General features: G+C 48.7%; 1 protein-coding gene across 4 annotated transcripts in view; it reads right to left on the bottom strand.

The window, feature by feature from the left end:
- TTPAL (alpha tocopherol transfer protein like) overlaps nt 1-15606 on the bottom strand; it is a 30006-nt gene that overhangs the window by 5541 nt on the left and 8859 nt on the right. Inside the window, exons 1-3 of one of the 4 annotated variants that reach the window (XM_036417516.2) lie at nt 6576-6707; nt 2022-2481; nt 304-497 (exon numbers count right to left, since the gene is read on the bottom strand). In XM_036417516.2, coding sequence (XP_036273409.1) covers nt 304-497; nt 2022-2466 — 639 coding nt within the window. In that variant the 5' untranslated portion in view covers nt 2467-2481; nt 6576-6707. Of the gene's footprint in view, nt 1-303; nt 498-2021; nt 2482-3254; nt 3315-6274; nt 6540-6575; nt 6708-15606 lie in introns of those variants that run through there. The other 3 variants (XM_045574448.1, XM_036417518.1, XM_036417519.2) reach the window with 3 other exon arrangements.

Genomic DNA, 15606 nt, shown 5'->3' with positions numbered 1-15606 from the left:
GCAGAAACAATTTCTCAGTTTCACCTGTTAGGAGAATTTCTCCTCTGTCTCCTTGACCAAAAAAAGAGCAGAAAGCATTGCTCTGGTTTTTGGAGTCTTGTCCTGAAAGCCCATCTTGCCTAGATTAAAGGTACCTCAGAAACTGCTGGAGACCCTCGTGGGAATGAGTGGTAAATAGAACTTTTAACGCTTTCGTATTTTCCTGATTGTAGGAGCGGGAAGTGGGGTGTGCGTATCACATGGGTGACTGGACAGGGCCCTGGGGAAACAGCAGAACAGGCGCACGACACATGGGGGCCATACCTGGAGGATGCCAATCACCTTTTTGGCTATAAAAGGGCCAAAGTGAGATGCTTTTGATAAGCTCACTCCTTTGTAGTCCGCAAGAATGACAATTCCATTCACTTGGGTTTCTTCAGACTGAATGAGTTTTTCCAATGTCAAGTATATGACTCGGATGTTTTCGGTAATTGGATAGTTGCTCGGTATCCATCTGTCTAAGGTCATAAGAAACGGTCAATATGCTACAAAAATACATACAAACAATCAGACATGCTAAGCTTTATCTCTGTGCTAACACTGTCCTTTAAAAGCAGAAAAGCAAGATTATATTCAACTGGCATGGCTCTATTGAGGTTAGGAAACTGGACACCTTCAGCAGCAGCTGACATTTCTTAACTCCTGAAATGGAAATGCAATTGTGGTGAAGTCAAAAGTATGAACTCTGAAGTTATACCTTGGGCAAGTTACTTCCTTAGTCTGAACCTATTGTACATCGCCTCATAAATAGAATGGGATAACAGTACTTATTTTATTTTTATTTTTTGCTAATCCTCACCTGAGTTTATTTTTTCCATTGATTTTTAGAACAAGTGAAAGGGAGGTGATGGAGAAGGGGAAAAGAGAGAGAGACACCTATGTGAGAGGAACACATCAATTGGTTGCCTCCCACATGCACCCAGACCAGGGCCAGGGATGGACCTGCAACCCAGGTACATGCCCTTGATGGGGAATCATGCCCTTGATGGCGTATCCCTTGGGTGCGAGAGATGATGCTCTAACCACTTGAGTCACACCAGCCAGGTAAATGATACTTATTTAAATGGACATCTATGCCTTCTGCCATCAGATGTGTCCCTTTATCTTCAGGACATCACCCTGGTTTTCCTTGGGGAACCACCTCTTCCCATGCTAACCATACCGTTTGGGTAAAATTGCGTTGACTCCTGGCTCCAGGTGTGGGCTTGGTTCTGTGAGAGGCTCCTGTCTCCTCAGACTAAATCAGGCATCCTCAAATTTTTTAAAGTGGGGGCCAGATCACGGTCCCTCAGAGAGCTGGAGGGCCGGACTATATGAACTACTAATTCCTACTGTAACACCTCGGCTGCGCTCACTGCCCAAAAAACCTGGCGGGCCGGATCAGACTCCTCTGCGGGCCGCATGTGGCCCGCGGGCCGTAGTTTGAAGACCCTTGGACTAAATCCTCCCTGTTTTCTTAAGCCAAGTTGTGTAGGGTTTGTTATCTGCCATCAAAAGGCCTTGACTGCTGAGACGGGTTTGGCTCAATGGATAGAGCGTCGGCTTGGGGACTGAAGGGTCCCGGGTTCGATTCCGGTCAAGGGCATGTACCTTGGTTGCGGGCATATCCCCAGTAGGGGGTGTGCAAGAGGCAGCTGATCAATGACTCTAAGGTCCCGGGTTCGATTCCGGTCAAGGGCATGTACCTTGGTTGCGGGCATATCCCAGTAGGGGGTGTGCAAGAGGCAGCTGATCGATGACTCTCTCTCATCGATGTTTCTAACTCCCTATCTCTCTCCCTTCCTCTCTGTACAAAATCAATAAAATATATTAAAAAAAAAAAAAAAAAAAAGGCCTTGACTAACACAAGGAGGGGATAAAACGGAAAAGGAAAGGGAGAGAGGGGCTGCCCAGACACATCCCAAACTGAGGCAGTGCACAAGCACACACACACACACACACACACACACACACACACACCCCGCAACAGCTCTGGACAGTACCTGGGCGGATGCAGAGGATAGGGCAGCCCCGGGGGTCGGTGTGGGGCAGCACGGTGAGGAATCCGGAAGCGAGGACCTCTTTCAAGGCCGAGGGCCTCAGGTTATGGAAGACTTCGGGCCAACTCCTCCGGCAGCTGTGGTAGTTGATCAGGAGCTGCAGGGCCCGGTCGTAATCAAACTTGCGGGCCCGGAGGAAGCGCAGCAGGAAGGCGTCGTCCAGAGAGGTGCGCAGGTTGGGGAAGTCCTTCCGCACCATGTCGCGGAGGGCCTGCACGTCCCGAAGCCTCCATTCCGGCTTCTCCTGCAGCTCCTCCCTGGCCTTGGTGACCAGGTCTTCCGTCAGCGAGCACACATAGCCAGGAGGCCTGGGTGCTGGCGGCAGCTCATTTTCGGAAAGTGAGGCCGCAGAAGGGCTAGTTCTCAGAGAGTCACTTTCTTCTGACATTAGCTACCAGGGTGCCTGTCAAGACAGATGCCCTGAGCGGATTAGCAAAGTGCAGCATTATTAACTGGTCGTCTCAAACCCCAGGGCAGCCGATGTAAGGGGACAGGAACATTTTTGTTAAGCCAAGTAACCTCAGAGCACTGGGTCTCAACTAGGGTGCAGGCGTGAACTGGATCTGAGCAACGTGCCCAGGTCCAACCCCAGACTGGATTAAGTTAGAATCTCTATGGAGGCACCCAGACCTGCAGCAGGAAACACACACTCCTCACCCAACACCGTGGCTTTGCTCACAGATGTATGCATGCATGCTCGACGTAACTTGTAATTAAAGAAACGTGAGTTAAAATAACTCTGAAAGTCAGACTGGCAAAATGCAAAATGGGTACTCTGATATGCTTGCTGTTAGGAGAATAAACTAGGTAGCCTCTTTGGATGGCAGTTTGTCATTATCTATCAAAATTTAGCCCTGTCCGGGTGGCTCAGTTGTTTAGAATGTCGTCCTGTACACCCAAAGGTTGTGGGATTATAAAGGCAAAAGAGACTGGAAACACTTTAATTATCTACTAGTTGCAGACTGATTAAGTAATATCACCAAATGAACGGAATGCTATTCGGTCATGAAAGTCAGGCAGAACTTAGAAGCTGATATGATGGGGGGGGGGGAGCAGTTGCAGAACAATGTATATAAAGTAATCATGTTGTGGAGGGCCTGGCAGGTGTGGCTCAGTGGTTTCGAATGGACCTATGAACCAGGAGGTCAGGGTTCGATTCCTGGTCAGAGCACATACCTGGGTTGCAGGCTCCATCCCCAGTAGGGGGCGTGCAGGAGGCAGTCAATCAATGATTCTCATCATTGATGTTTCCAACTCTCTCTCCCTCTTCCTTCCTTTCTGAAATCAATAAAAATAATTGCACTTATGTTTTTAAAATATATACATATATTCACTTGTCAATATACCTAAAATTTCTGAGAAGAGATACAGGAAACTGTTGCCAATAGTTCCCAGAGAACAACTGGAGAACTGGACATTTGAGGTGAGAGAGACTTTTTATTGTACTGTTTGAATTTTTTTTTTTTTTTACCATTTGCAATGTGACTTATTATGGTGGTAATGAAACTCAGTTCATCAGATCTCCTGCTGGGGTGAAGCATTAGTGACAGATGGCCCCAGCTGCTTTCCCCCTGGATCCACCATCCAGGGGATTCACATTTGCACAGACTGCCAATGACGGAGACATGGGACTCCTCTAACAGGTAACCCTCTGCCTCAGGGACTCGCCATCAGCCTGGCCAGCCGAACCTTTCACTGCCCTGCATGCAGTCTTACTGCCCGAACCACCTTCACAGGGCCAGCTCCCCTCCCTTTAGGTTTCATGGGCGTTGCTGCCAGTGGATTTCTTGCATGTCTAATCTCATCTTAGTTTCTGCTTCTTAGAAGACCAGAACCAACACACTTATCAAGTGAAAAACAGAAACAAAAAACAGCTGCCTTAGATATTCCAGGAATAAGACAGTAGGGCTGTCCAAGGGCTGTCACCGAACCCCTGGCGCTCAACGAGGCAGGCAGGGCCATCTCAGGGGTCTCTGCATGCAGCCAGTCACGCCAAGGGCACAGCAGCCCTTGTGACCAGGTTACTTGCCCTACGTCTCAGGGCTGCCCATTCCATTCCTTGCATTCTAACCTCCAGCCCTACCCAGCTTCTTTCACTTCCTCCAGAGGTGTTTTCTTGTGCAACATCCTGTTTCCTCCAACTAATATGCTCGCCCTCTAGTTCATCACCTGATTCATCCTCAAGTTCCAATTAGATGCCACTTTATTCATTCAACAAACTTACTATGTGCCAGGATCACCTCCAGGCACTGGGGACGCAGCAGTGAACATAAAATCCTGCCTTTATTGAGCTTGGATACTAGTGGGGGGCACTATAAACAAAATAAACTATACAGTCTCCACAAGCACTATGGAGAGAGACAGAGCAGGAAGAGGGTGGCTGTATCTGGAGACAGGAGTTGCCGTTTTAAGTAGGGTGGTCACGGAAGGCCCCACCCAATGACAATGGAGCGAAGACAAAGGAGATGGGGAGCACATTGTGCAGGTAGGTATCTGGGGGAACAAGGGTCAAGTCTGAGGCTGGAATCTTCCTGGCCTTTTCAAGGAACAGAGAGGCCAGTGTGGCTAGAGCCAAATGAGCAAGGCAGAGAGTACTAGCAGAGGAATTTAGAGAGGCACCCATTGGACCAGAGCTTTGTAGGCCAATAAAGTTGACCTTGAGTTTGGTGGGAGCAAAGAGGGTTCTGAGTAGTGACATGACCAGATTTACATTTTAAGAGGACTGTTCAGTTGTCTTGCAAATGGAATGGAAGGGGATGAGGATGGAAGTGAAGAGACCATTTAGAGGCCACTGCAATAATCCAGGCGGGAGATGACGGTGCTTGAAGCTGAAGGCCTTCTCGGACTCCAGGCCACCACTCCCTGACATAGCACTCTCCCACTCCACTGTTGTCTGTGGGCAATTTGTGAGCGGCATTCACAACTGTCTTGCTCATCACCTTAAACCCAACACCTACCAGGATGCCAGGCACACAGTCAGAGCTCCATAAATATTTGTTGAATGAGTTTCATCTGCTTGGCAGAGGTATGCTGAGCAAGGAATGGAACAAGCACAGATTCACAGGACCCACCCTGGACTTTGTTTCCAGGGGAGTTACCACAGATGCCTGTAATCCCAATTCCGTGCTTACCCAGGAGAAAGACTGCCACGTCCATGCCACAGCCTCAGGGTCTTTTTCAGCCTGTCTCCTAGTTTCCCACCTCTCAAAGCATACTAAGTGCCAGTCAAAACAAACTAATGTCCCACCATTCTCAGAACACCTCATGTATTTATGATATTTCTACTGAAATCTCCTCTCCTTTTGTTCTCACCCAGACAACTCATCACCTTCCAGACCCAGCTTCATTGTCACCTCCTCGGTGAAGCCTTCCCTGATTCCCATAAGGCAGTGGTCAGCAAACTCATTAGTCAACAGAGCCAAATATCAACAGTACAATGATTGGAATTCCTTTTGAGAGCCCAATTTTTTAAACTTAAACTTCTTCTAATGCCACTTCTTCAAAATAGACCTGCCCAGGCCGTGGTATTTTGTGGAATAGCCACACTCAAGAGACCAAAGAACCGCATGTGGCTCTTGAGCCACAGGTTTGCCGACCACGGCCCTAGGGTAACTCCCTTGTGTTCCACAGCACCTGCTTCTTTAAGAAATGGCAGTTCAAGACATAAACCACTCCTCAGGGTCTGTCTCACCAACCTTTCATTATCAAGTAATCACTGATCACCTATCATGAGTCAGGCACTGTGCTCACAGCAATGGGCATACAACAGAGAACAATATAATTTTCTTGGCCTTAGGAAGTTCAACTTACAGTGGAATACTGAAGAGGTAATACGTATTTGAGCATTTTACCATGTATTGAGCATGGTGATAACAACTTTTCTTTTAATCTTCACAGTATTTGGGGACGGCTCTATTACTCCTCCCATTTACAAAGGGAGGAAACTGCCCACTAGAATGTAAATTCCATGGGGCAGACAATTTGCCTGGCATGTTCACAGATGCTCAGGACCGTCAGCGGATGATGTGGAGGTAAGTGACGTGCCAGGGATACACACTCAGCGGGCTCTGCACTCCACCTGCAGCCTCCGGGCTAATCTCCAGGGTCAGGGCAGTCGTCAGGCACAGAGCTGATGGGTGGGCCCAGGGAGGAGTGCAAACCCTATCCGTTAGGGTGGAGCCACGAATCTTCCTCACCTGAGTCCATCATCCTGTGAGCATCACCATCATCCCGTGAGCATCACCATCCTCCTGCATCACCTTCCTCCCCACGCCACCCAAACCAGGAGAGGTCTAGAGGCCATCGCTCCTGGAGCCCCACACACCCTACCTCCCTAGCAGCCTTTCGAGACCCCCCACTTCCGGTTGTCACCCCTTCCCCAGGAGGCCCCATTTCCTGGGGTCTCTCTCCTCGGGTCCCCCACTTCCGGTTTTCCCTCCCTCTCAAGGGTCCCCTTCCCTGTCCCCCAGGGCCACGGACGGGCTCGCAGGCACTCACCGGCCCGGTTGCGGGGCGGAGCGCGGGTCAGTGCGCGGGTCAGTCGGCGGCGGGAGCCTCGTCCGCAGCGCGCGCAGAACGACCCGCACTCCTGGCCCGCCCGGCCCCGCCCCTCGCGCCGCCGGAAGTGACGTACCAGGGCGTGCGAAGGCAGGCAGCGCCGTCAGTGCGCATGTGCGATGTCTGGCCCCGGTGTCGGTCTTTTGGCGCCACCTGGCGGCCGGAGCCCGCGCAGTGGAACAGGAGCCGGAGGAGAGGCTGGCTGGGAGAAAGGGAACGCCTGCACGTTCAGATGGGCTAGCTGGGGAAACTGAGGCCCAGAGAAAGAAGGAAAAGAGCTGCCTTTTGCAGAGAACGTAGCTACCGTGCGCCTGGTGTTTTACATTTATTCTCTCAGTAAATCTTCATATTGATGGAAACTTTCATGAAAGGGAAACTGGCAGTCAGTGGAGTAAATGGCTTTAAACCTATATTTCGGGATTAGCCTTCCAGGATTCTTTTCTGCTTTGGGGTCCATGAAGTCCCCTTGAAGGGGGCGGTAAATTGAATAAGGTTCTACTAGCCAACAACCCCAGTTCATTAAAATCCCCAGGCCGCCAACATATAGAGTATTTTGTGCAACTACAACTTTGATAGAAATCTAGATCCCTCTATCAGGCAGAGGAAAGATGCTAAACCATTTCTGGAGAGAGACATGCTGTCATCCAGGAGGACTCAACCCCAAAGGCGTACTCAAGAGATGACCTAATTCCTTCCTTTCCCCACCCCAGGGGCAAGAGGACCCAGGGAGATGGGAACCGACCGGAGTGTGTGATGCTAGATTGTGTGAAAACCAGCAATTACAGAGTCTTTGAATTTTATCTCCTGTGTGGAAGAAAGAAACTACATATGCAATATAGGATAAGTTAAGTAAAAGCCCCAAAATGCTGCATTCGCATTGGAAATATCAGTATGAATTCAAGAGATGTTTTATTTTGGGAAAGAAATGTATACTACTATGTATGTATACATACATATATACAGGCACATACATTAATATATACTATATTCTGCATATTTAACATGCCTAGTTCTATCCCCTAGAAAGGCCTAGAAACAAATACTAACAAAGAGCCTATCTAACACTCAGATTTTAGCCTTGAAATGCTATTTTTCTTTTTTTAAAAAAAATATATTTTATTGATTTTGTACAGAGAGGAAGGGAGAGAGATAGAGAGTGAGATACATCTATCAGCTGCCTCTTGCACACCCCCTACTGGGGATATGCCCGCAACCAAAGTACATGCCCTTGACCAGAATCGAACCCGGGTCCCTTCAGTCCCCAAGCCGACGCTCTATCCATTGAGTCAAACCGGTCTCGGCAAAATGCTATTTTTCTATTTAGAAACATAAAGGGACCGCTTGGAGAAATTGCTGATTACAGATACTGTATACAAGATGAGGCTGGAATGTCTCGTCATACTTGATATCAAAGGCACAAGGGTCACATCGAAAGGACTTAGAAACCAACCTGAAGATGAGATAATTTCAGCTGCAATGAAGATCATTGCAATTGATTGAAACTCATCAAATACGTTTTAATCCTTGAATTCATAAAACCAGCAAAAAAAAGAGTTCATATTCAGCAAAAATACTAATCACCTTCTGAGGATGGCATGGAAACAAATTATATTCTTAAAAACTAGGTAAATAAAAGGAAAGAATCAATTACTCCACTTTAAAAAAATGCCTTCATTGATTTCAGAGAGAGAAAGGGAAAGACAGAAATATCAATGATGAGCCAGGACCGGTTTGGCTCAGTGGTAGAGCGTCCGTCTGTGGACTGAAAGGTCCCAGGTTCGATTCCGGTCAAGGGCATGTACCTTGGTTGCAGGCACATCCCCAGTGGGGGGTGTGCAGGAGGCAGCTGGTTGGTGTTTCTCTCTCATCGGCGTTTCTAACTCTCTGTCTCTCTCAATTCCTCTCTGTGTAAAATCAATAAAATATATTTTTTTTAAAAAGAAAAGAAATATCAATGATGAGAGAATAATTGACCGGCTGCCTCCTGCACGCCCTCCATAGGGGATCAAACCTGCAACCCGGGCATGTACCCTGATGGAAATTGAACCATAACCTTCTCATTCATAGGTCAGCGTTCAACCACTGAGCCATGCTGGCTGGGCAAATATTCCACTTTTTACTTATTAATTATACCACTGGGTAATCAAATAGTAGGTTAAGAAAAACAACTTCTTGTAAAATTACTAGTGATCCGGTGCTTGAAATTCATGCACATTAAAAGGGAATTAATTAGAGGAAATATTTTAATATTGCTATTTGCTCTTTCTCTATAATAGAAGTGTCAGAGATTAAAGAAAATTAGTAAAATGTATATGAAAATTTTCCTCCTGTCAGAGTCTGAGGTGTGCCATGGGAACCAGAGTCAAGTCCCCGCCCACCCACGTGCACCTCGAAATCACTCGAGACCCAAACCCAGCCGAGTCACCCCGCCAGGTGGGGGGCATGGCCTGAGGTCCCCCATCAAGCCCTGCTGTGGGCACAGCCATCTTTTCTTTCTTTTTCAAAATATTTTTTATTGATATTTTACAGAGAGGAAGGGAGAAGGATAGAGAGTTAGAAACATCAATGTGAGAGAAACATCGATCAGCTGCCTCTTGCACACCCCCTACTGGGGATGTGCCGGCAACCAAGGTACATGCCCTTGACCGGAATCAAACCTGGGACCTTTCAGTCTGCAGGCGGACGCTCTGCCCACTGAGCCAAACCGGTTTTGGCCACAGCCATCTTGTGTTACAGAATTCCTGTTTCTGCTGTGGGCACAGCCATCTTGTGTGTTACAGAATGACGATCAACTTGCACATTCCCTCTTTATTAGATAGGATTATAGCTAATTGCCTTGGCTGGCTGTCTCAGTTGGTTAGGGTGTCGTCACATATACCAAAAGTTTTGAATGTGAGGGCACATTCCTAGGTTGCAGGTTTCATTCCCAGTCAGGGCCCATACAGAAAGCAACCAACTGATGTTTCTCTTTTACATCAATCTTTCTCTCCCTCTCTCACTCCCTTCCCCTCTCTTTATAAAAAATATCAATAAAAACATGTCATCAGTTAAGGATTAAAAAATTATTACAGTGAATAAATGAAAACAGAATGATTGCCATTTTGCAGCCTGCTATAAAATCATGTACCGAGAGAGAGAGAAAGAAAGAGAGAGAGAGAGAGAGAGAGAGAGAGAAAGAGAGAGAGGAAGAGTGCAAAACTCCAGCCATGTACATGATTCTTGATGAAAAACCCAGAACCACCTGCTATCATGCCAAAGGAATGAAACCTGGGTCTGATCCTAATTTGCAGGAAATGGGGAGGTCAAAGGGCCAAGCTGAACTGTACAATGAGAATGCAATTGACAAAATCCAGACTTTGAGAAACTATACAGGCCAAGCAGCCTGAGTTCTTCAACAGATAAACTGTGAGGAAAAGAAAGAGATGGACGGAGGAACCTGTGCACAGAAAGAGGCTTAAAAGACATTGAGTTTTTTTAAATGGGCAAAACTGAGCTTGAATGTCGGGGTGCACACTCAGATGATTAAATCATAGAGAATGCAAGGAAACCATTGCTATAAAAGTCAGGGGAAGGGCTGTGGCTGGGACATGGAGGGACTCATGGGTGGCTGGCAAAATTCTATTTCTTGGCCTGGGTGGTATTGACAAGGGTGTTTGTCTTGAAATGACTCCCTGAGCTACAAATTTAATTTGCATGATTTTCTGCACCTGTGGTTTGTTTAACAACAAAGTTGTGTGTGTGTGTGTGTGTGTGTGTTTAATGAAAACAGAACTACTTCGCTCTGTATGTGTTTGTGTGTGTTCATATACATACTAATATGTGTATATATAGCTTCTGGGAGTACCAGGTACACAGCAGGTGCTCACTAAATATGACTCCCCTTCCCTGCCAATCATGTGGAAAACCCTTACCTGTGTGAGTTCACTCCCTTGTGTGACTAATTAAAAGTAGCTGATGCTTATTAAGCGATTATTATGTGCCAGGACAGTTCCTAGTGCATGTAATCTAACTGAGTTTTTACAACCTTGTTATTTTTATCTCCATTTTACAGGGAAGAAGATTGAGGCTCAAAGAGGTCATCTGTGGCCTCACAGAAAGTGGCAGAGCAGTCAGATTTTAAACCCAGGCAGCCTGACCCATACTCTCATCGTGTGTGTGTGTGTGTGTGTGTGTGTGTGTATGTGTATGTATGTGTGTATGTATGTGTGTGTATGTGTGTGTATTGTGTGTGTGTGTATGTGTATGTGTGTGTGTGTATGTGTATGTGTGTGTGTGTGTGCGCGCCTACCTTACCGTTTTTTAAATTGGTGTTCAGTGCCCCCCCCCTTTAAAAAAATATATTTTATTGATTTTTTTACAGAGAGAAAGGGAGAAGGATAGAAAGCTAGAACCATTGATGTGTGAGAAACATTGACCAGCTGCCTCTTGCACACCCCCTACTGGGGATGTGCGCAACCAATGTACACGCCCTTAACCGGAATCGAACCTGGGACCTTTCAGTCCACAGACCGACGCTCTATCCACTGAGCCAAACCGGTTTCAGCCAGTGCCCCTTTTTTGTACAAATAATAACTCCCCCTTATGGAGTGCCTGCCAATGTGTGTGTCTCCCCTGGACCACGGAGGTACTTGTTAGTCCGCCTTTGCTAGATGAGAAAACTCGAATCAGAGAGATGAAGACCTTGCCCGGTTACCAGGTTAACAAATGGAAGGGTTGGGGGTTTGCGCTGTGGTGGGGATGGTTCACACTCTTTGGCCCTTCAGATTCTAAAGGACAAAATGTTCCTCCTCTTGCACAGATGGCTAGCGGGTGGATCTGACCCGGGTTGAGGTCATGGGTTGCCCAATCAGTGGTCCGGAGCCTGGCTTGGCTTGAGAGACATCCAGAGTGGGGCTCGGAGAAGTCGAGAGCTTGGCAAGTGCCAGACATGCCTGACCCCGGCCGGGGGGTCGTGTGAAGCTTGTGATCCATGGGCTGGGTGTGCCTCAAGGAGCCAGAGGCTCCTGTGTGCCAGGCTTTGTCCAGAAGCCTTAAAGTCAGGACCCAGCATAGAGCTGCCCACCTTCCCACGGATTTCCCAGAAGAGGCGGGAGCCCCGCTGTGTGTTTCTGGTCACACATTGATTTTCTAACGTGACTCAGCACCGCTGCCGGGAGCTGCCGTCCGTCCTCGCTGTCCCCGGGGGCTCTGCCTCCCAGCCAGGCTGAAGCATTTCAAAACTGGGCTGGGCATGGTGGCGGACGAGGAGAAGGGGCGACACCACCCCCTCTACCTCACGGGTCCCAGCGTGAGAGCCCACGCAGCCCACACTCCATTGTGTATTAACATCCCACAGGACCAGCTTCTTACCAAATGCCAGGCTCCTCCTAAGCGCGGTGCGTGGACTCACCCAGCTAGCCTCACAGACAGGCGATGGAGCAGGGGCTCTCGTGAGCTCCATGGCAGAGGTGAGAAAACGGAGACCCAGCCAGGCAGAGGCACTTGTAAACAGACACACAGGCAGGGAGCGTCAGGTCCGTGATTGTGGAAGCAGGCTGTCCATCCGGCAATGCTCTGTCGAGTCACTGTGTCGCTCAGCCTTCCCGACAGCCTGGTTGGGCAGTACGGTCACCGGCATGAAGAGATGAGAAAACGGGGGCCCGGGGAGGTGGATGTGACTCGAAACTTCTGCTGTGACAGCCAGGGATTTCTTTTCTTTTTTTAAAATATTTTTTATTGATTTTTTACAGAGAGGAAGAGAGAGGGATAGAGAGATATCCATGAGAGAGAAACATAGATCAGCTGCCTCTTGCACACCCCCTACTGGGGATGTGCCTGCAACCAATGTACATGCCCCTGACCGGAATCGAACCTGGGACCTCTCAATCCGCAGGCAGACGCTCTATCCACTGAGCCAAACGGGTTTCTGCAGGGATTGCTTTTCAAGAGCACAGGGAAAGCCCACACCTGCTCAAACCTGGCCCCAGTTCCGTGATGTATTATCCCTCCTCACGTTGCCCACACTGTTCTGTGGTGGGAAGAAGGGGCAAGGAATCCTTTGGGGTCACCTTCTCGGAAGGTGGAATGGGCACCACGCGGTCTCCTCTGGGTGGTGGTGGCCATTTGGAGAGTTTAACATGTGACCCCTACACGAGGGCCCAATGGTGCGATGGGGCAGGAGCATCTGGAGGCCGGGAGAAGCGGGATGCCTGGCTGCGTGGGTGAAGGAGCCAGAGAGTGGGTCTGCGGAGGTCAGCCCGCCCTCCAGGTGCCCCTGGGAAAGGCTGCTTGACTGTTTCCCACAGACCAGTGTGGGCAGAAAGCAGCTACAAGGAGCCAACGTAGGCCTTGTCCTGTAGCACCTCCTAGAGGGGCAGAGGGGTGGCGGCAGCCAGAAGCTGGAGTTGGATGTCAGATTCCCAAAGATGGAAGAAGAATTGCAAGGGCCTCCCCCGCCCCCCAGGAAGAAGGGTGCACCCATGGAGGTTAAAAGTGAGAAGGACTTGCCCAAACCGGTTTGGCTCAGTGGATAGAGCGTCGGTCTGCGGACTGAAAGGTCCCAGGTTCGATTCCGGTCCGGGGCATGTACCTTGGTTGCGGGCACATCCCCAGTAGGGGGTGTGCAAAAGGCAGCTGGTCGATGTATCTCTCTCATCTATGTTTCTAACTCTCTATCCCTCTCTCTTCCTCTCTGTAAAAAATCAATAAAAAATATATTAAAAAAAAAGAAAGTGAGAAAGACTTGAGGCAATGGCCGTCTCCACGAGTCCACCACAGCGTCCCGAGACAGAATGGGGCAGCTTTTAGCATCTGTTGCGTCTAGAGCCTTTGAGGCCAGCTAGAAGGTGCATGTCAAGTGATACCCTCCCTCTCCTCTCACCATCTCTTCTAGCCCCCCTCGAACCCAGAAACGCTAGGAAGCCATCAATGGGCTCCACAGGTTGTTGTTGTTTTTTTTTTCTTCTAAAATCAGTGCTCCTAGGATGGCTGACATTTAAAGAGACACCCTAGCAGCTGGAACGCTCGGACATTGCTGGTGGGAATGCAAGGTGGTGCAACTACTTTGGAAAATAATCCTCAGCAGTTTCTTAAAACTCATATGGCCCAGCAATCGCACTCCTAGACATTTGCCCAAAGAAATGAAAGTACTTGTTTACTCAGAGACACGTGCATGAATGTTCTCAGCAGCTTCACTTACAATAGCCAAAAACCGGAGCAAAATATCTATCCACAGGAAAGTGGGGTAAACAAACATAAATATATGCAATAAACAGGAAGAAGCTACTAACACGTGGATACATCTCGAAATAGTTCTGCTCAATGGAAAAAAAAAAAAGTACGAATTGTGTGTTTCCACTTGTATGAAATTCCGTAAAATTTAAAGTCACCTGCAGTGAACGAAACGCATTTGCAGTGACTGTGGTTGCCAGGGAAGGAGAGGGGTGATGAGAAGACGGGGAGAAAGTGGGCAGCAGGAAAGTTTGAGGTGACAGAATCGGCCACCATCTTGATTGTAGTGACGGGCTCATGGGTATATACATATGCCAAAACTCATCCAATCATGCAATTTAAGTAGGTGTAGTTCATTGTACATCGATTATACCTCAATAATGCTGTTTAAAAACACAACACAACACAACCACAAATCTAGGGAGTGGCACAGTTAGGATGTGAACCCACGTGTCCGAGGAAGCCTTTCTGTGTCCCCCGCTGTGGACTGTGGCAGTTCAGAGACTGCCTCCCCCGTGACCTCCCCACACCACCTCTGGCCCACCCTCAGGACTGGTGAGGGACTGCTTTCTCCCTGAGGGACCTTCCCTTGTGTCCTCCCCTGTCAGGTGCTTCAAATACGAGGCCTAGAGCCCAGTGCTCAGTCAGACCTGCCTGGGATACATTCACACAGGCTGTCTGACCTTGGGGGGGTTCCTTTACCTCTTTGAGCTTCAGATTCTTCATCTGAATAATAATAGCAGCTCCCTGGAGATTGCCTGAAGGATCAAATAAGAGACAGTTCACGTTAAACAATTAGCACAGGGCTAGGCGTAATCAAGCACTCAATAAATGTTAACTATTATTGATCTTCACCTGGGCAGTGGCTGTGGGCTGTTTAAGTTTCTCAGCCTTTGAATCAAGTGCTCGCCGCCTCGGTTATATTTGTTGACATGGAAAGATGCCCAAAGTGTACTGCCGAAGGGGGAAAGAGGCAGGCTACCAAGCACTGTGTTTTAAAGGCATTCTAAAGACTAAAGGGGGGAAAGGGGACGTACGTCTCTCAGCACGGTGTCCGCACACCGGAAGCGCTCAGTGAAGGCCAGGAGTGATGATTATTCGTGCGAGAGCATTTTGTTGCCCACCCCATGCTGCTTTCAGATGTAATCCCGTGAGCTCCTGTGAAATAAGAATGCTCGCGATTGTGCTTGGACAGTGAGTCAGAGAAGGACCAGGGCCGTCCCCTGCCTTCCTCCTGATGCTCTGCCGGGGGCTCTCGTGGGTGGGGCTGGCGTTGGACTTGGGACCTACGGTCTCAGGTGGATGTTGGTACTTTTTTCCGAGGCCCTGGAGCAAAAGCAAAGCAAAGCCATTGTTACGCCCAGATTTGTGATCCCCAAGGACCACCAGGGAGCCGAGTCCGATGCAATAGCAGAAAGCCTGTTCCGTGCTAGCATGGGCTCTGTCCCACTCATACCGACATTGGCGTGGTGGAAGAGCAGGAGCTTCACAGATCAAGGGGTTTTATAGGGGTGGTGATGTCACTGCTTTGGCTGACCCTGATTGGTTGGGTGAGGGCTAGGGTCCAGTTACAAAATGGAGGATAGCTCTGCCCTGCCCCACAGAACAAAATGGAGTCAGGAGTTAGCCCTGCCCCGCCCTGCCCTCTCACCATGCCCTTTGGAACTGAGACTCCAAGCTTGGACAAAGAATGGTCTCTGCAGTAACTGAGATGTTATGCTAAAACATAGATACTTGAGGGCATTCCAATCAATTGGCAATG

The sequence above is a fragment of the Pipistrellus kuhlii genome, unplaced genomic scaffold (assembly GCF_014108245.1).
Source record: "Pipistrellus kuhlii isolate mPipKuh1 unplaced genomic scaffold, mPipKuh1.p scaffold_m20_p_6, whole genome shotgun sequence".
Classification (NCBI taxonomy): domain Eukaryota; kingdom Metazoa; phylum Chordata; class Mammalia; order Chiroptera; family Vespertilionidae; genus Pipistrellus; species Pipistrellus kuhlii.
The sequence above is the reverse complement of the archived record's forward strand: the minus strand, read 5'-3'. Positions and strand labels throughout refer to the sequence as shown.